At 39.3% G+C, this 25,797-nt stretch overlaps 1 protein-coding gene across 2 annotated transcripts; it reads left to right on the forward strand.

The window, feature by feature from the left end:
* Positions 1–2,955: 2,955 nt before the first annotated feature.
* LOC139166802 (P2Y purinoceptor 8-like) lies at positions 2,956–23,911 on the forward strand. 2 transcript variants are annotated; one of them, XM_070750887.1, is made up of 2 exons: positions 2,956–3,043; positions 21,500–23,911. In XM_070750887.1, exon 2 carries the CDS (start codon positions 21,531–21,533, stop codon positions 22,587–22,589), a length of 1,059 nt encoding a protein of 352 aa, XP_070606988.1. In that variant the 5' UTR covers positions 2,956–3,043; positions 21,500–21,530; the 3' UTR covers positions 22,590–23,911. The 2 variants fall into 2 exon arrangements, with proteins under 2 accessions (XP_070606988.1, XP_070606989.1); XM_070750888.1 differs by lacking the exon at positions 2,956–3,043 and adding an exon at positions 16,434–16,460.
* The last annotated feature ends 1,886 nt before the right edge of the window (positions 23,912–25,797 follow it).

Genomic DNA, 25,797 nt, shown 5'->3' on the forward strand with positions numbered 1-25,797 from the left:
TAAATAAATATGGTGAGTAATAATCTAAATGGTTTCTAAGGGAATGGGAAATTGCAATTTAGGGGCTTAAAGTGTTAAGGGAAGGCTTGTGATACTGTTCATAGCCAAAAATAGTGTATTTACTTCCGCATCTCTACTTTACGGAAATTCAACTTTCGCAGGCGGTCTCGGAACGCATCCCCCATGAAAATCGAGGGAACACTGTATTGCCTCAAATATTTCGTAGACGTATGTGATTTTACTTACTGGGTTTTCAGACCATACTAAGATGACACGTTTTACTTTTGCATCAACTGGACTAATTATTGGATACTTAGATATTGAACATTTAGAAAATCTTATCATTTGGATTAATTGGATTATATTAAGAACAAGGACTGACTATTTCTCCAGACTAGTTTAAATAATTGTTCAACTACTTGGAACGTACTCTGATTTCATTGAATATAACAACTGACTATTAAGGGTACTTTACGTAATGAATTAAAGAATTATTGAAATAACAATCCGCATATTGGATATATGGGATACTTTGGACGATTCTAAGAAACTATACATACAATATCTACACTTACAAGACCCATTTCAACTTACTACAAGCAACTTACTACAAGCAAATAATAGAACTTGATAAGTACTTAAGAAGAAATTACTGTTATTACTCTTATTACCATTATATATTTATTGCTGTTGGTACTCTTCCACTTTTCTAGTTAGAAAAATATTTAATATTTAATACTTAAAATATTTAATATTTAATACTTAAAATATTTAATATTTAATACTTAAATTTATTTATATTGAATTTATAATACATTTATATTACATTTAGGTTGAATTAGATTAATCTGTATTATCTATTAATATCCCTTACTAGACTTCTCACAAAGTAAATTTCGAACCTGTATTTCTGTTTATTTTCCTTGTTATTAGTTGTAATCTTCTATTTATAGAAATTATAGAATATTTATAGAATATTTATAGAATTTATAGAAGTAATAGAATTATCATTCCAAAGATACATAAACAATAGATATTTATTTAGATATTTATTATATTTATGGGCCCAGCCATTCTTAACAACTATCGGCCAGTCTCCAACCTTCCCTTTATGGGGAAGGTTGTTGAGAAGGTGGTGGCGCTCCAACTCCAGCGGTCCTTGGAAGAAGCCGATTATCTAGGCCCTCAGCAGTCAGGATTCAGGCCCGGCTACAGCACGGAAACTGCTTTGGTCGCATTGATGGATGATCTCTGGCAGGCCCGGGACAGGGGTTTATCCTCTGTCCTGGTGCTTCTTGACCTCTCAGCGGCTTTCAATACCATTGACCATGGTATCCATCTGTGCCAGCTGGAGGGGTTGGGAGTGGGAGGCATTGTTCTTCAGTGGTTCTCCTCCTATCTCTCCAGTCGGTCGCAGTCGGTGTTAGTGGGGGGTCAGAGGTTGACCTCAAGGTTAGTCCCTTGTGGGGTGCCTCAGGGGTCAGTCCTCTCCCCCCTGCTATTTAATATCTACATGAAACCGCTGGGTGAGATCATCCAGGGACATGGGGTGAGGTATCATCAGTATGCTGATGATATCCAGCTGTACATCTCCACCCCATGTCCAGTCAACAAAGCAGTGGAAGTGATGTACCGGTGCCTGGAGGCTGTTGGGGTCTGGATGGGTGTCAACAGACTCAAACTCAACCCGGATAAGATGGAGTGGCTGTGGGTTTTGCCTCCCGGGGACAATTCCATCTGTCCGTCCATAACCCTGTGGGGGAATTATTGACCCCCCTCAGAGAGGGTCCACAACTTGGGCATCCTCCTCGATCCACAGCTCACATTAGAGAACCATCTTTCAGCTGTGGTGAGGGGGACGTTTGCCCAGGTTCGCCTGGTGCACCAGTTGCAGTCCTATCTGGACCGGGACTCACTGCTCACAGTCACTCATGCCCTCATCACCTCAAGGTTCGACTACTGTAATGCTCTCTACATGGGGCTACCTTTGAAAAGTGTTTGGAAACTTCAGATTGTGCAGAATGCAGCTGCGAGAGCAATCATGGGCTTCCCTAGGTATGCCCAAGTTACACCAACACTCCGCAGTCTGCATTGGTTGCCGATCAGTTTCCGGTCACAATTCAAAGTGTTGGTTATGACCTATAAAGCCCTTCATTGCATCGGGCCATAATATCTCCGGGACCGCCTTCTGATGCACGAATCCCAGCGACCAATTAGGTCCCACAGAGTTGGCCTTCTCCGGGTCCCGTCAACTAAACAATGCCGTTTGGTGGGACCCAGGGGAAGAGCCTTCTCTGTGGCGGCCCCGACCCTCTGGAACCAGAGATTAGAACTGCCCCCACCCTCCTCGCCTTTCGTAAACTCCTTAAAACCCACCTTTGCCATCAGGCATGGGGGAATTGAAACATCTCCCCCAGGCCTAATAAATAAATAAATAAATAAATAAATAAATAAATAAATAAATAAATAAATAAATAAATAAATAAATATTTTGATGCTTTGATATTTCTTATTTATTATTACTGAGAATTTTGTTTATCCAGTTACAACTACCAACTCAAAATTATAATTTACTATAATATTAACCTTTGAATTACACGAGGAAGTAAATAAGCAACTGTATAAACTTATATATATATATATATGTCCTTGTTTATTCAACTAATTTCATGGCACCGCTTAAGCCATGCTTCTCTGACCATTGTCTTGTCGCAGCTTTTCCTCTTTCAAAGCCATCCCCCATTCCTTCTACATACAGCCACTGGTTTTTTTAAAAAAAAAATACTGTATGTTTGTCACTATATTATGCTTTTATTCCTACTCCAAATACTGTATGATAACTGCATAATTCTCCCCACCCATGCTAATTAAAGTCGACATTGAATATATTGTTCTCCTTCTTAACTCTGATCTTTTTTTTTCTAGGACAAGAGGAGAGGAAAACAAAGGAAAGGAAGTAGATGTTTTGCAATAAAGTACATTGTGGTAATACACGACACTTCATTATAAAATTTTACAGAGTCAGAAGCAGATAAATAAACAGGTGAGCTTGTTACTCTTTTGAGTATTTAATGATTTTAAAGACATGTTTTATGTTGTTGCTTTTGATTGTTACAATGTTACATAATATAATCTACTTATATGGCAAAATTCAGTTGTGTCATACAGGCAAACTGCTTTGGCACTGAAATGTCTAAAAGATAAGATCATTTAGTGAACATTTCTATCCTTTAAATATGTCTTATGTGTTGCTACTAAAGCTGTTACTCATGCCTAAGCACACATATTTATGAGTACTTGTGTGTGTGGCATTAATAAGTCAATTTTATCTATCCATCTATGTCTGTCTGGCTGTTTATCTACATATCTATACTTTGGAGGTTTCTTCAACTGATCAACTGAAATTGCAACTGCCAGAACTTCAAATCCACATTTGAGTGCTGTCATTGTGAAAATTTACTACACTCTTATGTAATAAACATTTAGAGACATGAAACAGTTCTGTAAGGTTTGCTGATTAAGTCTCACAATGTATGCAATTTTTGCTCATTCAGAAACAGGTCTTTGTTGATAAAACTTTGGGACCAACATTTTTATAGGCTATGCTAACGATCTAAATAAATACTATTTCTTACAATCATCTACCAGTCTGCTCATTCCCAAACCACCACCACACACAAATAAGTCCTGGATATTAAGGCATGTACACTAATAATTATGACAGGGTTTTTCCACCCAATATCTGATAGCTTTCTGAATAAATCAGCTTTTTTTAAAAATTAGCTGGAAAACTGGAGTGAAATGGTATGGAAGGGAAAGGACACAAGGTATCTTCTCTTCCATTCTTTCATTGATATATTCTACTACAAGTGTATCCTCTGTAACCTTCATTGTGTTTTGGACAAAATAAATAAATGAATAAAATAAAAAATAAATAAGGGATCATTGCACAATTATTTTAAAGACCTAGAAAAATTGCTCTGGAATTGTAAATTCTTTGGAAAGGATAGAACCTTAAGTGAAGGTAGCTGATAAGAGGTGGCAGTAGTAGGAATGAACAATGAAGAGGGGGGAAGAGAGATAATGCTCACTGCTGCTTCCTGTCACACCTCTGTCCATCCCTATGAATTGAAGCATGAATAATGGTAAATCTATGTTCAAACGTGTGAGCACCAGCTCTGATTTGGCATATATACTTTCAAAGGAACCCTGATTACCAGCAGATATCAGCAGATTGCCAGGTTTCTTTTAGACATGGATCAGTACTGTTCAAGAATATTGTAACCTTTTATTTATTTAATTGTTGTTAATCTTAATTTTAATGCTTTTAATATGTTTATATTTACAGCAGGGGTCCCCAAACTTTTTACACAGGGGACCATTTCATGGTCCCTCGGACTGTTGGAGGGCCGGACTATAAAAAAACTATGAACAAATCCATATGCACACTGCACATACCTTATTTTAAAGTAATAAACAAAATGGGAACGTACTATTTAGAGGGGGAGAGAAGTCTGAAATTCACAAAAGTTTATGTTTTGTTTTTAATTTTCTTTTGTTAACATCTGATTGGCTATACAAGGTTTTCTTGGTTTATAGACAAATGTATAAAGGAGGAAGCACTTTGTCATAATGGTTAATACGTTAGAAATATAATTGGTGTTGTACTTTTTGAAGGAACATTAAGGAGGGAATTTAATTAAAAGAAAAGTATGTACCTGGATGACAACTTTAGAAAAAAAACATTTGCAACTTTTTTGATGATTGATATTAGTTACTAACAAAATACCACATTTTATTCATGGAAAATTAGATGGTACACTGTATTGTTTGAATGTATGTTGAGAGAAAATTTAAAAAAAATTTACACCCCCCAAAAAAGTCCTTCCTTCCTCCGTCCCTCCATTCATTTCATTCTTCCTTCCTTCCTTGTTCCCTCCATTTCTTCTTCCTTCCTTCTTTCCTTCCTTCCTTTTCCCTCCATTTCTCCTTCCTTCCTTCCCTCCCTCCCTCCCTCCATCCCTCCCTCCTTCCTTCCTCTCCTTTTCTCTCTCTTGCTTTCTTTTTCTCTCTCTTGCTTTCTCTCTCTCTATCTCTTGCTTTCTTTCTCTCTCTTGCTCTCTCTCTCTCTTTCTCACTATCTCTCTTGCTATCTCTCTTCCTCCCTCCCTGCCTTTCTCTCTCCCTCTTTCTCCCCCTTCCTTCCTTCCCTCTCTTCTTCCTTCCTCTCCACTTCTCTTTCCCTCCCTCTTTTTTCCTACTCTTTCCCTTTTCTTTCTTTCTCCCCACTTCTCTCTCTGTCTTTTCCCTCTTTCTCTCTCCCTCTTCTCTCCCCACGGAGAATTTGCCTGACAAGCTTCTACACATACCCAACCCCAGACTCACATTCAATCCCCATTCAGAAAACGGGAGCTGGCAACTCAAAGAGGAGGAGGGTGTGTGCATATATGTGTGTGTGTTGTGCCCGGCTCAGCTTTCGGCAGGCCTTCCTTTACCTCAGGTGAGATGAGATCGAGGGGGACGTTCTCGCCGCTGTCACTCTGGCTGCGGATACAGAGGTGCCTCAGTGAGCGGGCATAGAGACTCACCACCTCCTCTGGGCACAATCCCCACCTTGGCTGGAGGCGCCAGCGATAGACACAGGCGGTGGGGAAGGAGAGGGAGCCTCTGAGCCTCTTTGAAGTTTGCAGTGGAGTGCTCAGCCTCCCCACCCCCCCATGTGCATGGCAGGCTGGCAGTGGAATGGGGAGTTCGCGCACATAGGCGCGTGCGAACCTTCACTGGTGCAAGACTTCCCTGCACTTTTCTTGTTGCTCCCTGCCCCAACTCTGATGCCCAGCTCCCCAGTGTGGCCTTGGAAAAGACTGCATGGGGGGTTGTTTTTGTGTGCGTGGCAGCACGCCTTACAGGGGACATTGGCATGGTCCCCGGACACAGCCGGAGAAGCCGGGTGGGGCTCAGAGCCCACGGGGGTTACTCCAGGGTGACAGACTCACCTGCGGGCTGTATAAATGGCCTCAGTGGGCTGCATGCAGACCCCGGGCCATACTTTGGGGACCGCTGATTTACAGTATGTTGTTTATTATGTAAGCCATCTAGACACGCTCAATATAGTGACATAGATAGCATATAATTTAATGTAACAAATAAATTTCATTTCTCATCTCTTCATCTTTCATCTCTTAATTAGCAAACATGAGAGATGTTTGGATTTCTTTGAATACACCCACAAACAACATTTTTACTAGCCACAGAAGTTTTAGCAATAGCACCAACACTTGGACTTATATACCACTTCACAGTGCTTTACAGCCCTCTATAAGCAGTTTACAGAATCAGCATATCGTCCCCAACAATCTGGGTCTTCATTTTACCCACCTCGGAAGGATGGAAGGCAGAGTCAACCTTGAGCCTGGTGATATTTGGACTGGTGAACTCTAATCACTGCACCACAATGGCTGATTTTGACAAGTGAGAAGGAAAACCAGCTAGAAGGAAAATATCTGCCTCACTGTCCTTAAGGTGGTTATAGGGCTGGCAAGAAAGGAAGTTTTAAGTCATTAAACGAACAGGTACCATCATCGATCACCTTAAGGACCGTGAAATAGCTGTTTTCCTTTTAGCTGAAGATGTTTGAGAAAAACAGAGGGAAGCAAAGCTGAGGGGAATCTGCCAATCCTTGTCGTAAATGCGCCCCATGTGGCACCATTTATCTGAGTTGTCTTATTTATTAATCCAATTTATATAGCCAACTATCTCATTAGAAGGGACTCTGGACGGAATACTTTTGGAAGCAGGATAAATAGGGCAGCAAATGTTCTATCAGTGTAACTCATTTGGAAGAGCCCTGATCTATGTAAATCAGTGGCAGCCAGATGCATATCTAGTAATCTACAAAGATACCAAACCTTCATCCAGGCTGTGGTAGCTTTATAGTTTTAATGAATCTGCCCAGAAAGGTACCTAGTCAGGCTATGGCAGAAGTGTTAAACTGGTGACCCATGGCCCAATGCATCATGTGAAAGCCACGCCCATCCCAGGTCCACAAATACAAAAAACCCTGGGAAACATGATGTGATGGAAATTTGATGCCGTAAATTTGACATCCGTAGGCTATAGAATGCCTTATGTATTATGGAAGGATACATAATGTCTTAAATGCTTGTGTTTGGGGCACCTGAACCAACATAACTATTCTGTTAAACATGTAATTAAGCTTGAGTTTTTACTGCTGCTGGATTTCTTTTAGTCTGTTTAAGTTTTTTTGTAATTTTTGTAGGTCACACAATACATTCTTTGTTCGCTCATAGCACCCAAAGGAGAGTATTTGCTTAAAACTGCTATAGAAAAACAGGATAAAAATCTTGAGGCTTCAAATGTATCACCTGAGGTATCTGCTTCAGTCTTCCTGTTGATTTTGTTAATAATCTTATCTACTAAACATATGAGGTTTGATCAGCATCTTTCTGCAATAGTGAATGTGGCATTTCTCTGTAGAGAGTATTCTTGTCCTGGTGCTTCAGTTTCTCCAGGGCATCCAACCGTTTGGAGCTAGAGGGCTGTTCACTTGTATAATCATGTATCAAGATTTCAGACTTTCTTGTAAGTACTGACTGATTCAGCATAATTTTGAAAATCTTTGGTTAGCAAAAAGAAAGGGAAGGCAAATCTTCACAGGCCACTCCTTTTTTTCTTTTTACAACCCTGCAATCTCCTTAATTCAGGGTAGAGTCAGGGCAACTGAGCATTTACTGGCAGGATGCCCTTCCTGACACCCATGTGGAGTTTGCAGCAGATATTTTCTCACTGCTCAAACCTATCATAATATGTTTTATTAATTTTCTGAGAAAATGTTACTGTACATAGCAACCTTGAAATGGAATGATGGCAACTGGACTTCTTTCCTTTTTTGTTTGAAACTTTTTACTGCTTAGAACCTGTATACTGCACGAGTCAAAAAGAGGGCGGGGAAAATATTTACTGACCCCTCACATCCTGGACACAAACTGTTTTAACTTCTACCCTCAAAACATTGCTATAGAGCACTGCACACCAAGACAACTAGACACAAGAACAGTTTTTTCCTTACACCATCACTCTACTAAACAAATAATTCCCTCAACACTGTCAAACTTTTTAGTGAGTCTGCACTTCTATTTCCAGTAGTTTTTTTCTCATCATTCCTATCACCCATTTCTTCCCACTTAGGACTGTATGACTGTAACTTGTTGTTGGTATCCTAAGATTTTTTATTAATATTGATTGTTTCTTCGTTGCTTATTTGACCCCTATGAAAATCATTAAGTGTTGTACCACATGATTCTTGACAAATCTATATTTTCTTTTATGTACACTAAGAGCATACGCACCAAGACAAATTCCTTGTGTGTCCAATCACACTTGGCCAATAAGGAATTCTATTCTATTCCATTCCATTCCACTCCACTCCATTCCATTCTATTCTATTCTATTCTATTCTTACTCAGATAAGCAGAAGAATGCTTTCAAAACAAAAAGAAATATGGTCCAGTTGCCATGATTCAACTTCCAGACTACTGAATGACCTAGAATCTTCATCAACATATGTGCTTAGGGATTTATTTTATTTATTTTTTTATTTTATTTATTTTGTCCAATACACAATAATACAAAATGAAGGTTATAGAGGATATAGCAGAGAAGAAATACAAGATATAGGAGAGACTAGGGGACGGAAGGCACTCTAGTGCGCTTATATACGCCCCTTACTGACCTCTTAGGAATCTGGAGATGATACTACAGACTCCGGTAATGAGTTCCATGCTTCGACAACCCGATTACTAAAGTCATATTTTTTACAGTCAAGTTTGGAGCGGTTAATATTAAGCTTCTGTTGTGTGCTCTTGTGTTGTTGTGGTTTAAGCTGAAGTAGTCTTTGACAGGCAGGACATTGCAGCCTATGATCTTGTGGGCAATACTTAGATCATGTTTAAGGTGTCTTAGTTCTAAGCTTTCAAGACCCAGAATTGTAAGTCTAGTTTCATATATTGTTAATATGAAACTAGACTTAGAACTTCAAGTTCATATGTTCAAATATGTATCCAATAAGTATGCAGATGTTGACAAGAAAATGGCAATCTGTTTAGAGAGATTTATCAAATAAATTATTTCTGAAGACTGATTTTGGGTACGGGCCCGGACCTTTGGTCTTTGGAAAATTTGAATAAAAGTGTTTTGTAGTAGGAAGCGAATGAGGAGTTCAACATTTTCTCTGAAAGCTTTTGGGACAAATAAACCTTTAGTTCACTCATAGAGGTGAGGAATACTTATCCATTCTTAGTGAAATAATGTGAAGAAAGAAGATGTCTCAATGCCATGTACAGCACAACAAGTTAGTTCCCTTTTTTCTTTTCTTTTCTTTTCATTTTTTTGCATGTAACAATAACAGGAAAAATTGGTGATTTCCAAATATGTCCAAAGCATGTCACAATCATACTGAGCTCAGCAAATACATTGCAGAAATAAACAACAATGCACCCCACTACCCTTGGTTCTTACTTTATATTCCAGCCCTCCTATTACATAAGTTCTAAACAAACCCAAATAATACAAGTTACTTATTTAAAAATATACTTGGAATTTCAGTATAGGAATTAAATAGCTGCCCTGAGTCTACGGAAAGGGGCGGCATACAAATCAAATCAATCAATCAATCAATAAATAAATAAATAAATAAATAAATAAATAAATAAATTAACCAACAAATAAACAAACAAACAAACAAACATTAGCAATCGATAGGGTTTCACCAGATTTTTAATAAAATACATAAACGTAATAATTTACACACACACACTTCTGAATTATGTAGGGAAAAGAAAATCTGCAACATTACTTGATAAAGAAAAATATTTTAGAATAGTTGTTAGCTGCAGTAATGAAGAAAAGTTTCCCCCCTTTCTTTCATTTTGATCTATAAAATTTATACAGGTAGTTTTCGACCTACGACTGTTTATTATTGACCTTTCAAAGTTACAACGGGACTGAAAAAAGTGACCAGTTTCCACACTAATGACCTTGGCAGCATCCTATGGTCACATGATTAAAATTCCATGAATTTAATAACTGACTCATATTTATTATTTATGATATTTGCGACCTCCTGACAAGTCAAGTCAATGGGGAAGCCAGATTCATTTAACAGACATGTTATTAACTTAACAACTGCCCTGATTCACAGTGGCAAGAAAGTTTGTAAAATGGAACAAAATGCACTTAACAAACGTCTTACTTAGCAACATAAATTTTGGGCTTAATTTTGGCCATAAGTCAAGGACTACCTGTAATATCTTTGTATCTGGATTTATGACTGTTTGTTTAATGGATATTCAGAATTACAATGGACCTAGAACAGGTGCATTGTGGGCCATAAAACACTTCTGGCTATTGTAAAAGGTTGTGCCCTTTTTTCCTCCCCATGGTCTCTGGAGAGGGGCGGCATACAAATCCAATAAATAAATAAATAAATAAATAAATAAATAAATGTTTCTGTATTTTGGGCACTTGGCAAACCAGCTTGCCTTTACAATAAGGATGAGTTCGGGCCAGTTTGGACCGGTTTGCCTGAACCCATAGTGATCCGGTGGTGACATCATAATGACATCACCAAAACTGAATTGGTTGGTGCCGATCCGTGGCTGCCACCATCTTGGTTTTAAAAAATAAATAAAATATATATATATTTTAAATGTTTGCGCATGCGCAGAAGCTGAGTTTTTGGTACTGTGCATGCGTTGCCATTTTTTGCTTTTTTAAAAAAATGTGTTTTTGCACTGCGCATGTGTGCACATGCAGCCATGCTCTATGAGAGAAAGCGAATCAGCAGTGAGGTATGTTGGAACCCACCCCTACTTTACAACCAGTTGTGGCATCCCACAATCACATAGCCATGATTTGTGATTTTTTACTGTGAGTTTCTGGCAAACTCTCCCCCCCCTCCATTTGGGAAAATGGGTTTGTACTTATGACTGAATTGTTTGCTTAATGACATTGCAAAATGATTTGCTTAACAACCAATACAAAAATGTTACAGAATTGGATCCGGTCTTGATTTATGACTGGAATTACTTTCAAGTAGAACTCTGATTTCAGTTGTGGTTGTAAGCAGAGGGTAACCTACAGTTTCACAAGTCATAGATAGCATAACATCTGAGCCACCTAAGTCATTGCCCACATACTCCTCAGTAGATTGAAGGGTGTTACTCTGCACCTTTGTTATGAAAAAGCATTGCCTCAAAATATTTTTTCTTTTTGAAAATATGTTTATTAGATATATACATTAAAAATAGGGTACAGAAAAGTAAAGGGAATATATATAATGTACATTCTAGCAATTATAGTTTACTTATATAGCATGCGTGAGTGGGGAAGGAGAAAGGAAGAAAGGGAAAGGGATTTAGAAAGAAGGGAAAGAAATACAAGAGGAGGAAGGATAGAAAAATAGAGCGAGAAAAGAGTAGTAAGAAGAGTGTGGGGGGCCAGCGTTAGAGCTGGGGCTTCCATGTTTTGCAGCCTGTGGTTTAAGCATATAGGTGGTGTAGATTTTCCTGAAGTTTTATCCATCTGTATTTGACGTAGTTGCTAGTGCCAACATTTATCAGTGGTTTAAGGGTTTGTTCATTCAGTTTCTTTGTAGTTCAAAATTTGTGTTGATGGATGTTTACAGTTTATCGTTTTAATTTGATATTATGATTCATGTCGTAGTTTATTGGTTTTACACGTTGTTTTAGTTGGACATTTTTCTTGATGTATAATTTTTAAGTAATTTCTTTTTTTTTAACCAATGGTACCATTTGTCCCATGCTTTGTAGAAATCTGTCTCATCCTTATTTTGCAGTTCTATTGTTAGCTTGGACATTTCTGCACATTCCATTATTTTAATCAAAAGAGATAAAACGTTTGGGTTTTTTTCCTGTTTCCAGTATTGTGCGTATAGAATCCTTGCAGCTGTAATAATGTGAATTGTAATATATCTGTTTTCTTTATAAAAGTTTTGTCTTATGATTCCTAATGAAAATAGTTCGGGTTTTGCAGGGATGGTCTGGGAGGTGATTTGTTCTAATATATTTTTTCATGGTTGTGAGAAAGACAGCCTGTTTTCATATATACTGTGTGAAGTCAGCTCACCGCAGATAGTACATCTATCTACAGTCACATTTTATACATAAAGATTCAACAGACAGCCTTTGCTTAATACTGCTATAAAATAGGAAAGAACCTGTGGGTCTTTGAACACTGATTCTTAGTAATTTTTCACCATTTTTGGCAACATTGTCAAAAGATGAGGAGTTGCAATTAAGCAAAACTTAAATAATAATAATAATAATAATAATAATAATAATAATTTATTAGATTTGTATGCCGCCCCTCTCCAAAGACTCGGGGCGGCTCACAACAAGCGATAAAACAATATTGTACAGGCACAAATCTAATATGATTACTCATATTTAGATTAAGGGTCAGTCATCATTAACTCTCTTCCCTCGTTGTTGCAGTCATCCAGTTTCTAATTTTGTATAAAATAGGCTAGCAGGCAAATCAAAAGAGGAATATAGAATGAAGCATCTGCACCCTCATGTGAATTTTCTTTTCAGTAGATGATAGCGCATGAGTCAGCCGTGCATGAGACTACATCCGCTCTTTTTCCATCTTTTTTTCATGTAGGCATTGCAAAAATATTTTTGTAAGAATAGTTAATATTTTTTTTTAAAGTATATTTCCATTTTTATTGAACTGTCATGGAAATCCTCCTGAAAACTATAATACAATCGGGGGGGGGGGGGCAGAGACGAGGAAATAGAAAATGTTTGGATTTTCCAAAACATCTGACTACTATAGGTAGTCTTCAATTTACAGCCATAATTGAGCCCAATATTTTTGTTGCTAAGAGAAGCAGTTGTTAAGTGACTTCTTCCTCATTTTATGAACTTTCTTACCATAGAGTAGGAGTGGGTTTCTCCTGGTTCGGACCAGTTCCCCCAAACCCATAGCAACCCACTGGTGATATTATAAAGACGTCACTGAACCGGATCAGTTGGTGCCGGTCCATGGGCACTGCCATTTAAAAAAAAAAAAAAATCTAATTTTTTTTCTATTTTTTTCTGAGCACTGTGCATACAGCCACCATCTTGTTTTCAGCTTTCTTTTTTTCTTTTATTTTTTTCAATTTTTTTTAATTTTATTTTTCTTCTGAGCATGTGCAGAAGCCAGGTTTCCAGCACTGTACATGTGGCCGCCATCTTGAAGAAGCAAACTGGCAGCAAGGTAAGTTAGAACCCACCTCAACTTTTCAGTCCCAGAAAGTGGCTGAAAAATGTCCTTCTCCTATTTTGCAGTCATGCACCATTTTCTGTCCTCCCCATTTTTATTTGGTTTTCCCTCCCACCCTGAAAGCAAAAGGAAGCAAGTGGGAAAGGAGGGGGGGAGAAGGATAGTTCATATTATTGCTATGATTTTTTTGCTCCTATAGTCTGTTGTTTAGGTATAAATTTTGTTAATGTAGAAATTTTACTTAGAGCCTATTAAACAACGGAGCTAGCAGGCTGATTGTGTATCTTTTAGGATAAAATTCCACTGACAGAGAGTAGCCTTACTGTCAAGTAAATTTGTATAGGCTTTGTGTAGTTGAGAGATAGGGTATTGATTAGTATCAGGTGTATTATAGAGAGTAATGAAAACTTCTGTCACGACAGATACTTTATGACCAGGCTAGATAGGTGCAGGGGTGGGTTCCTCCTGGTTTGGACCGGTTTGCCCGAAGTGGTAGTGACCTGCTGCTGATGCCACAATGATGCCACCATTGGGCAGCAAAGATGGCAGTGCCCACAGATCAGATTGATTGGTGTTGATCTGTGGGCACCACCATCTTTTATTGTTTTTTAAAATTAAAAATTTCCTTCTGAGCATGCTCAGAAGCTGAGTTCCAGCACTGTGCATCTGGTTGCCATTTTCCCCTGCTAAGTCCCCCCCCCCCCCGCCCCGGAGTTTTTGTTACTGTACATGTGGACATGAGGCATGCCCACGCAGCAAAGAAGGGAGGGAGTGAACTGGCAGTGAGTAAGTTGGAAGTCACCCCTGATTTGGGCTGGAAAACACCCCCACCTTTATCCACTGGAGTTGTCCTTCTGCTTTCCCCAGTTGCCTGATTTCTGCGCCACAAAAAAACAATTGAAAAATCAGATGGCCCTTTTTGCAGGAGGCTCTCCTAACAGAAAAGTAAGAGAAGGGACTGGCGAGGAGAAATACACAGAATCAGTATGAGGAAATCTCCCAGTTTTGTAGCAGCGCTGCTGAATTTCAGAAGAGAACCTAACAGTTCCTCCCCATGTGAGTTATTTGTGCTTGTGCAAAGCAAAACTTTACTGAAGGGGGGGGGGGGACAACAGAAGAATTCAGAGAAAGCAAAAGGACAACTCCAGTGGATAAAGGGATGAGGTTGGGGGAGAGGAGTTTCCAGTCCAAATGATTCGGGGAGGCATTTATTCTCAGCAGAGCCAGGGTGGATAGGCAAGCAGGCAGCAGTACAAAGTTAGTTTATTTATTTAGCTATGCTGGCTGGGGAATTCTGGGAATTGAAGTCCACAAGTCTTAAAGTTGCCATGACTGGAGACCCGTTTCTAGAGTTTTCTCTATGATAGTTTGTGCTGAGAGTAGCTCTCTACATGTGTGTGTATGTTTGGGAATACTAAGTTAAATTATTGCTCACTCACAAGATGGCCCCCTGTCCTCCCCGAGAAGGCGAGAGGACATCGGACAGGAGCTGGGAGGGATTTGCGAGTCAATCTGTTCATGATGGGCTCAGGTGAAGGGAAAGACTGCTGTGGGGAGATCGGAAAGAAAGGAGCTGCTTTTGCTGCTGGTGGTTGTGGCAGTACAGAGCCCATTGCCAGGGTAACAAGTAGCTACCAAGGCCATGGCAGGGTAAAAAGTACTCAGAATGTGAACGCCTTTAGATGAGGACAAGCACGGCTGCATCCACTGTCCGCCCCCCTCCCCCCATGTACTAACTCTACCTGTATGGTCATTAGTCAAGAGTTTTTTAAAATATCATTTTTTTCCTGTTATTTTCTGCCATTCTTGGGATTGGTGGGGAAGAGGGGAAGGAGAGCTGCAGTTCTTGCTCCATGCTTTTGTGCCAGGTTCTTTATAGCTGGATTAAGGTGCAGCCAAACACTCCAGACGAGCCATTCTCCCCTTGCCCTGCCCAAACATAAGCTGCCTTTCGCCTGCCCCACTCTCTTGCACCTGAGGGCAGCAGGGACAAACTCCAGACGAGCCCGCATCTCCTGAAGCTGCCACCTTTGGAGCTGTAACAGGCAAGAGACAGGCACAGTGGTTGTATGTTCAGACAGAGGGAAGAGGCGGAATGGCTCTGGCCCCATTCCACCCCACCAGCAAACAAGCACAGAAGTTCCATCCCATCCATCCCACGAATGAAGAGGGCAGCGTGAAGGAGACTGCTCGGCAGCAGGTTGCATGGAGGAGGGGTGGCGGAGGACTCTCTTCTTCCCCTTGCCTGCTCTCCAAGACAAACCGCTGCCTGCCCTGAACTCCTCGCCGCTCCCATACTAATGCCCTGGCCCTGCTCAACCATGCTTGTTTGCTAGTCTTGGAGCTTTTGATGGTCCAGGAAAGTACATCTATAGTATGTAGATAATAAAGTTGTAAAAAGGTGAACAACATTTTTACAGATCTATAGATACCTTGAGGTGTGACAAGAATGTCTGGGAAGTGAGGGGCCAGGTGAGGCACCCTTTGATGTGGGTGACATTGAGTTGGCCACACCCACCCAATCACATGAACATGAAGCACTCCCACCTGGTCACATGATCAACAAGCCACTCCCACTCGGTCATGCCCATAAAATAAAGTCACACCCACAGGGTGGCAATAAAAAAAATTGGAACCCACCTCTGGATAGGTGTCTGTGTGTGTGTGAGGGGGGATAGGGAGAGGGAGCGGGGGAGAGGGAGAAAGAAAGAAAGAGGAAGGGAGAAAGAGAGGAAAGGAAGGGAGAGAAAGAGGAGGGAGGGAGAAAGGAAGGAGAGAAAAAGGAGGCAGGGAGATAAAATCAGAGGAGGGGGAAGGAAGGAGAGGGAAGGAAGATAAAAATCAAAGTTGTGGAAAATGGGTACAAATGCTCTTTGAGTGTTTAAGGGTGTTGATTACTGACCTAAATTAACAAAAAACAAACAAACAAATGATTTAACATGCCTCCTGCATCATTTTTATTATCTTCATGATATTAACCATTCAATTGTAAGGTATCTAAGACTTTAAAATACTTTGTTGGCATACTCCTTATAGCTGAAGTAGCAAATCACATGAATAAAGGAAGAGGAAGGAAGGAAGAAGGGGAGATAAGAGAGAGAGAGCCCAAAATTGAGCCCAAAACTTTGGTTGCTAAGCAAGAGCATTGTTAAGTGAGTTTCACCACATTTTATTCAATCCATGATATTTCTTGGCTCTAACAGTGATGTGCAAGCTAGGGAATAACATCTGAAGGCATGTGTAATGTTCTAATGTTATAGTTAAAGGTGTGGCAGAAAGTGGACTCTGTGTGTATGTTTTTCTAAAATGCAGTAAGTGAGGTTGAATGTGTAATTTTAGAAGAGCTCTCTCTGTGTGTGTGTGTGTACATATACATACAGTATATATTGTAGATAATGTATCTTTTTCTGTTCCTGTGTGTAATATGTATGTACATATATGGCATATATACATAGGTTTAAATAGTATATTTTGGATGTTCAGTAGTAGTAAATAGGCAGGGAAATTGTTTCTCATTGAGGGCTTTGAGGCAGAGAGGCCAGGCACCCTAACCCTAACTTTCGACATGAGTGACATCAAGCTGCCCACGGCCACCCAGTCACATGATCACCCAGCAACCCCCATCCAAGTCACATGACCGCAAAGAATGCCCTCTGGCCCTCCGAAGTCAAACACAACCCTGATGTGTCCCTCAATGAAATTGAGTTTAACACCCCTGATCTAGATGCATATTTCTGTGTAGTTATGCACAAATCTCTTGATTTATAATCACTTGTTTATTGATGATTCAGTGTTATTATGGCTTTGGAAAAAGAGTCTTATGACTTGTACTCACACATACTGCTGTCGCAGCACTTTCTGGTCACATAACTGCAGTTTGGATGCTTGGCAAACAGCTCACATTTGCAACTGGTTGCAGGATCCTCCAATCATGTAATCTCAATTTGTGACCTTTTTTTAACAATTTCCAGCATGAAACAACTACAGTATTGTGAAAGCTGGATTCACTAAATGACTGTATTATTATTTATTATCAACTGTAGTTATTCAGTTAATGATGCCATAAACATTTTAATAAAATCAGGTCCAACTTGACTTACGATTTCAATGACTTACAACAGACATTCTAGTTCTAATTATGGTTTAAATCAATGATTATCTGAAATAGCTTCCTGCCACTCTAACTGCCAGTTTTAAGTTTTATAAAAAGAACAGGCGATGGTGAACCACAGTTACTAGATTTCTAGAAGCTGTGGTTTACCATCTCCTGTCCTTCTTCTTATCTTCTACAACTTCAGTGTATACAATGGCTACTATACTATTGATTTTTCATAATATATAATAAGTTCCCTAATTATTCCAATTTACCTCATTTCATTTCAAAACTACCAATTGCCAAAGCTCTCTATGCAATCCATAAATTAATTCATCAATTTAAGAAATGCAATTATATTTTGAAAAAAAGCAGGAAATCATGAACACCATATTCTAGTAAAAATCTTTTAAATGCTAAAATGCATAGCATGTCTCCTTAGCTGTTTTCCATATTTATATCTTAGGGTTGCCTTTAATCTAAGCACAAATAGATAATGGCCTAAGGGCCCAAGCTTGGGAGGTATCAATGCTACCCCTCCTTCAAAATCACTCAAAAAATGTAAATGTTTGCATTGAAAGGCTGGTGACTGACCAAATTAATAAACAAACAAACAAACAAACAAACAAACAGATAATGTTCTTGTGCATTGGAAGGAGATGGCACTATCAATGTGGCCTAAGTGTACCACATACCCTTAACCTAATACTGTACTGTTTATATATTTACTAGTCTACCTTTATTTCTATATATACAGTGGTAACTCTACTTAAGAATGACTCTACTTAAGAACTTTTCTAGATAAGATTTTTTTGCCTCTTCTTAAGAACCATTTTCTGCATAAGAACCCGAGCCCAGAAAAATTTCCCAGGAAATTTGAGAGTGGCATGAAAGCCCGGCCATTCCATCTTTAATTCTGGCCATCTTGGGCTTTTCTGGGCTGCCAGAGGAGCCTTTCAGTGGCGCTTAAGGAGGCTTTGGCAGTCCAGAGCGAGCAAAGCATTTTCCTTTCTCTGGGTGCTTGGAGAGGGAATAAACCACTTCGCTGTGGTGACTCCTTCACATTTCCTCCCATACACCTGGCGTGAGGTTGCTTCCTGGAGCTTCTGGGTGCAGAAAGCAAAAAGGGGCACTTCTCTCCGGCCGAATCAACTCAGCTTCAGCCAAACCGAAGGGTCACCATAGTGAAGGAAAGGCACTGGCTACAAGGCGAGCGAGTGAGAGGAGAGCATGGGAAGGAAGAGGAAGCAGGTAGCAGCAGTAGCTGCTTGGTCAAAGGAGCGGGGGGTTTCCCCCCTTGCCTGCCTGGGTTTCTCTCTTTGGGAGGCAGCCTTGTGCCAGGTGTATGGGCGGCGTGTGCTCCTCCTCGCCGTCTCAGAGTCCCTCTTTTTTTTAAGCCTTAAAGTTTTGGATTTTTTTGAATCCCCTCACCTCACCTTCTTCCTTCAGCAGTGACTGTCCTCTTCCTCTTTTTCCTCCTCCCACCCAAATTCCAAGCTTTTATTTCTTTCCTAATGGGTTTGCACGCATTATTTGCTTTTACATTGATTCCTATGGGAAAAATTGCTTCTACTTAAGAACTATCCTGGTCACAGAACGAATTAAGTTCTTAAGCAGAGGTACCACTGTATATAGAATACATACATACATACATACATACATGTATTCATACATACATACATACATATATTCATTCATACATACATACACCATACTCCCTTGGCGTATAAGACACAATTCCCCCCCCCCTCCACAAAAAAAGGGGATGGAAATGTTGGTCCATCTTATACACCGAATGCAGCCATTTTTTGCTGTCTCAAAGCCCTGCCTTTGCATTCCATTTTTTGGATAGTGGGTCTGGGAAGCCTGCAGAGAGCTCGTGGTACTGGAGGAAGGCAAAAATGCCCCGGCAGTTTTTCACCCTTCCCCCTCCACAAAAATGTGTTGGCAAAGGGTCCGGGGAGCCTGCAGAGACTTCCTGGGGACTTGGGGAAGACAAAATTGCCTCAATTTTTTGCCTCAAAAATTGGGCAAAAAATTGCCTGTTTTCCACAAAAATGGGGACACCTAGGTTAGGGTTAGGGATGCAATGAGACTTGGCAAGTTTAAGACCTGTGGACTTCTATTCCATTCCTGAGCTATCATGACTGGAAAAGGAATTCTGGGAGTTCAAGTCCACAAGTCTTAAAGCTGTGAAGTTTGAAGTTTGTAAAAAGTATGTTGGTAAAAAGTATTCTGCTACAGTGGCATTTTATTAAATAATATATTACAACACCATTTGGTTCAGAATACTTTTTTCCTTGTTTTACCCCTCTAAAATCTAGTTGCGTCTTATACTCCAGTGCATCATATACTCCAAAAATATGAAGTGCATATATATAAAACATACACCCACACCCACACTCATTCACAATGCTACAGAATGTGATTTTAAAGATGGGTCCCATGACAGTTCAATGGAAGCTCTACCTGCTTTTGTGTGTATTGTACATTAGTTTAGTTTAGTTTAGTTTAATCAGATTTGTATGCCGCCCCTCTCCGCAGACTCGGGGCGGCTCACAGCAACAGCAATACAAGACAAATCCAATATTAAATTAATTTTTGATCATACTGTAGGAAGTTAGCACCCACACCTCCCCTAGGAAAATAGAATATTTCTGACATTGAAATTTCTAAAAGCAAAAATCTCAGAGAAAAAGCATAACATAATAAGGAGTAAGTATCTTGATATTTTAAAGTAATTTAAAATTAAATCAAATGCAGATATTGTGCTATCTATGTCTATCTGTTTGCCCTGCCCTAGACTGCATCCATTACCAGAATACAGGTTAAAATTAAATGTGGGCTTTTGAATATCCAAAAAGTCATGGTTAGTATTTTTTTTAGTATCCAGTGTTAAAAGTCTATTTTAGGATTTTCATCGGCAAGTAAAATGTTTACATATTCATAAATTACCGTACATATATGTCGTGGTTTAGATTTTAAAATAGGCCAGATAACTTCCTGTTGAAGACTCAAAATGCAATAAAATATAACTCACAGTTTCAGGATCAGGATCATTATAGGGGCAAAATCTTTGAGACAGCGAAGACCTCCACTTACTTTTTCCTACCAGTACGGGATTCCGAGGCCAGCATGGGTGCAGGTGTGTCCGACACGTGTGTGCATGCCCCCAAGTGAGATTTCACTTTTGCACATGAGTGGGGGTGCGCCCACATGTGTCGGGCATGTGCACGGCCAGGCCAGCCTCCGTAATCCATTAAAAAGTCCTAAAGGATTGCCGATCCCATTTGTATTGTGTGGGGCACATTACTGCTTTGATAGATGAAATTCTTTCAAAAATCTACCACATATTTTATTTAATGGCAACACATCTCTTCTAATTTTTATCTGAAATTCTGAAAATGTTTAAATATATCATATTTCAATGTGTAGGGAGTTGAAAAATATGTTTATAATTAATTCCAGATGATGCAGGTGAACAAGATACTTTGGCTTTCAGGAATTATCTTTGATGTAATGAGTTGTCAATACGGAGCAATAAATAATCAGGATCAATGCAAATTTGATTATTCTTTTGAGTCACCTGTTTGAACCACATATCTACATAAGATTCATTCGGGATTTCCTTTCTTTTTTAAAATCATGCTTTTGTAACCAAGGCTTTGCTGTGAAAAGGCATTGTCCAGTTTCCAAAAGAATAGCAGAATTTGAAACATGGCTTGGGACATTTAAAAGACATCTTAAAATGCTCACCTGCAGTTGTGTTAGGTTGTTATTAGCAAATGTCAACCAAATCAAAACTCTGTATAAAATTCAAAATAAAATTTTGACATTTAAAACTTTTATTGCTGCAGGAACAAATCTTCCTCCTTTTAAGTAAAAAAAAAAAAGTGAAGCAAAGTCATAATAGATTTTGTTTTTAGAAGTAATCAGGAGTTGAAGAAGAAATAGTTGCATTTATGAAATATTACTATTTAATATTATTACTATTTATTAATTTATTAAATATTTACTATTTAATTAAGAAATATTAATGTTGATATGTTGCAGCAAAGGGTTACTTCACCAGCCTGTATTTCTCCTTCTTAAATCTAGAACTAAAGCTCCACTAATTTTCAGAAGAAAGATGGTTCAAAACATCTCCCTTGCCATCACACCGGACTTTGTGATGTCACATCTAAACAATCCCAGAAATGTGACCAATGCCACACTGACAGCACTTCAGAGCTACGTGATGCAGACGGTTTTGCCAGCCCTCTTCATACTCAACTGCTGCATCAGCATTCCTCTCAATGTAATCTCCTTGTGGTTCCTTTGTTGCTATTCAAGGCCTTGGACTCCCACCATTATATTTTGCATTAATTTAAACATGGCAGACTTGTTGTATGGCTTCGTCCTCCCCTTTCAAATAGCCTACCATCTAAAGGAGAATAATTGGCCTTTTGGAGACGCCTTGTGTCAAATTGTGTCCATTCTGTCCTATGGGAACCTCCATTGCTCCATTTTAACCATGATGAGCCTTAGCATTGAGCGATACCTTGGCATTGTCCACCCACTGCGCTACAAAGCAGCAAAGTCAATTAGGGCCTCTTTCCTGGCGTGCATCAGCATTTGGGCCCTGGTTTTACTCACTCTTTTGCCTCTCATGCAGCATAAGCTCACCATTCATTTACAGGAGCTCCCTATCATTACCTGCTTTGATGTTTTGCCCAAAGAAATGTTTAGCGCCAAAGAAAAATTTATTGTTTATGCTGGAGCCCTGCTCTTTCTATTTTTCATCCTACCATTGATCATCATGGGGTTTTGCTACATCTCAATCATATTAACACTTCTCCATTCATCTTCTCAGTTCAGAGACAGCAAGAGGCAGACTGTCTACTTCATCATAGCGTTGCTATTCCTGATTACTGTTTGCTACCTCCCGCACATTGTCCTGTCAGTGACTCATTACATCCTCCTTTTCCAAAATAAATCATTTTATGTGGAATACAAACTGTCACTCGCTACAGCCAGCTTTAATTGCTGCTTCGACCCATTTCTTTATTACTTTGGTTCTAAAGAGTTTCGACAAAAAATACAGAGGAAACTCTGCAAGTGTGCGGCAGTACACTTTGGTGAAAGTACTCCAATTTTTTCACAGCATGACATGCAAATCATGCCAGTACGAGAAGCACCAAAGATTTAACAATAAACATATTTATTATAATAAATAAACAAGAAAGACATTAATTGATGGATGACCATAATGAAGGATCTCTTATTAATGGAAAGATTTGTTGTCTAGAAGCAGACTTGTTGAGCCATTGTCTCAGAACATCATGGATTGCACTAATAATCAAAGGATGTAGCAGCTGACAGGTGTACTACATTCCTACAATACATGTCTTTTAAAACTGAGGATGGTTAGAAAAAGTTCTGTATAGATAGGGCTTATTAAATTGTGCGAATTGGTATAAAATTGACAATAAAATTAGCAATATGACTGGTATCATTCAAAACATGGACAGTCTTACAGTTTAAATAAAAAACGGTTTCTGGTCTTTATATTGAGATCTTAATTGAATATCTTTTATGATCATGAAATGCTATTGGGCAGTGATGGCGAACCTTTTTCCTCTTGGGTACCGAAAGTATTTATGTGTGTGCAATTGCACACACACATGTGCCCCCATCATAAATGTACCCCTATGTAGCCTGCACCCCTGCATATATGATCCTCCATGCAGCCCCCTTCCCCATACATGACCCCACTCCCTTATTTCTCAACTTTTGGTGGGCCTGGTAGACCCATTTTTTGCCCTTTCCAGGCTCCAGTGACTCCCCTGAAACCTTGGGAGGGCAAAAATGCCCCCCCCAGAGACCAAAAATACGAGACGGAAATCAGCTGGTCAGCACTGGACTGAGCTAGGGCAATGGCCAGCAGATATGGCTCTGTGTGCCGCTTGTGGCACATGTGCCACAGGTTCACCATCATGGCTATAAAGATTTTAAAGCAATATTTATTAGGACAATAATCCATAGAAACAAGGGCAACACTAAGACAATACAATACTGGGATTAGACTTCTGTATGGCAGTTAGTTACTGTAGAAAACAAGCTCTCCCAAATAGAAAAAAAACATGATTCTATTATTTCTAATATTTTTGTTATCCAAACATCAAAATAATACAACTCTGAAATAGATTTACTACTCTAATAAATTGTTGATTTATCAACTGCCTGACCATTATGTCTTTAAGGCATGCTTGATGAGATAAGCTGGACCAGAATGAATCATCATCATCAAATTAAATATATATGCTGCTTGATTCCGAGTTACTGTTATGTATTGCCGCCACTAGGGGACGGGTTCAAGAGAGAAATTATGGTTAGGGGATTGGTTGTTCAACTTGTTACATTTATTTTAAAAAAACTTGTTACATTTAGTATCACTGATTATAAATATAAGTGCTACTGTTGGCCGTTGTCTGTTGTCTACTAGTTATTGTCAATAAACTGCTACACTACGACTCACAGTGTCTGCCTCGTGGTCTAACACTGGCGACAAGGGTGCCGTTTCCTCTGTGTCCTCCAACTCCACTGCCTATGAAAGAACATTGCTCCAGTCAGTACTATGTCTACACTGCAAAACTTTAAACTGTTTGATCCTCAGGGAGAGACATGAGACTTTTATGTTGCATGATTCAAGAACTTCCTCATTGCCAATGCTTACACAGAGCTATCGAGAGCCGACAAACGGGCACATTTCCTTGGATTTTGTGGCCCTGATATGTTTGAAACTGCCCGCGCCCTCTTTGCTTCCACTTCAATCAGTGATGTCACCTGGGAGGACTTGTTGACCATGCTGTGGGATTACTGCACACCCCTGCCATCTTGGTGTGCTTGCCTCTACGCTTTTTACCACCGCAATCAGGCTGATGCGGAAAGCATAAACCAATGTGTGATGGTGTTACAGCACCTAGCTTTACATTGTGAATTCGATAATTTGGAAGACTACTTCAGGGTTAAAGATTGTAGATTAAAAAGACGTCTGCTTGCTATCCCCAGCCTCACATTCAACAGAGGGCCTCCAAACTTTCATCACAATCATTAGACAAAATGGACACCTCCATCCATGCCACTACCGCAATGCCTGCTCCGAGATTGACTTCCCTTTCTCCTGAACTAGAACAAGCTTCATCCCAGGAGGAAGAGGTTTTCCACCTGATTGAGGCCCAGAACCATCCCAGGAATTGAATTAGAAATTCACTGCAGCACCCTGTTCTTTAAATGATCCACAATGATCATCCCAGTGTTGTCTGGATGAAGGCCCTAGTTAGAGGCTGTGTATGGTGGCCTAAACTCAACTGCAAAATGGAACACGAAGTCGCTGCCTGCCTCCCTTGTCAACAAACCAGAGCAGCTAGTGCTTTTTCATCGCTGGAGAAAAGTCTAGATTTGAAGGCATTGAGCAGCAAGTTCTATAATTTACGTGAACTATTAGTTAATTAGTTAATTTAGATCCACTTAATGATTTGTGTAAAATCTGAGATGCTGATTTAACACCATGAACATATTCAGCATTCTATAATTACAGTATATTTCTTCCATTCATTTACAACTTTTAGTGTTTTTAATAATCCCTTTATCATCTTATATCTACTCCTCTTCACCTGCACAAGCCCAATTTCTATTATTTATACTTTCTCTCTTTTTCCACAATTTCTATTCTTTAACTCTATGGATTATTTCCAATTTTTTGAATGTATTTTATTTATTTCTTCATTTATTAATATCCCACCTTTACGATTTTTACAAATAATTCAAAGTAGAATAAATCCAACACACCTTCCTCCTCCCATTTTCCTCACAACAATCACCTGTGAGGTGAGTTGGAGAGAGTAACTGGCCAAAGTCACCCAGCTGGCATTCATGGCTAAAGCGGAACTTGAACTATAATGTCTTGCTTTCTGGTCAGATACCTTAACCACTAGACTAAATTGACTCTCATATATAGTCATACATTGTCCTATCTTATTATAGCTATAAGTGTTGTACTTCTCATTGTATTGTATTGTAAGTGTGTAAGATATGTATTATGTTTCTTCCAGTCTTGTATTGTTATACCCATTCTTCCATAGTTTATTTCATATGCTTTCTACTAATCCTTGTGCAAAGAATTGAACCTGAAGAAAATTTGTTGTCTCTACCACCTATCCCTATCATATATACATTCTGGATTGCTGCTTGATAATGGTACTGTGTTCTGTTTTGGGATGAACAAGACTCGATAAACAAAGTCACTTCTTAATTTTCCAACTTCAGTGTCTTTCATTTCATCTGTAAGAAAAATTCCCCAGACCATGAGAATAAAAGCTAAAAATCTTTATTAACCACATGATATATATATCATA

The sequence above is a fragment of the Erythrolamprus reginae genome, chromosome 4 (assembly GCF_031021105.1).
Source record: "Erythrolamprus reginae isolate rEryReg1 chromosome 4, rEryReg1.hap1, whole genome shotgun sequence".
Taxonomy (NCBI): domain Eukaryota; kingdom Metazoa; phylum Chordata; class Lepidosauria; order Squamata; family Dipsadidae; genus Erythrolamprus; species Erythrolamprus reginae.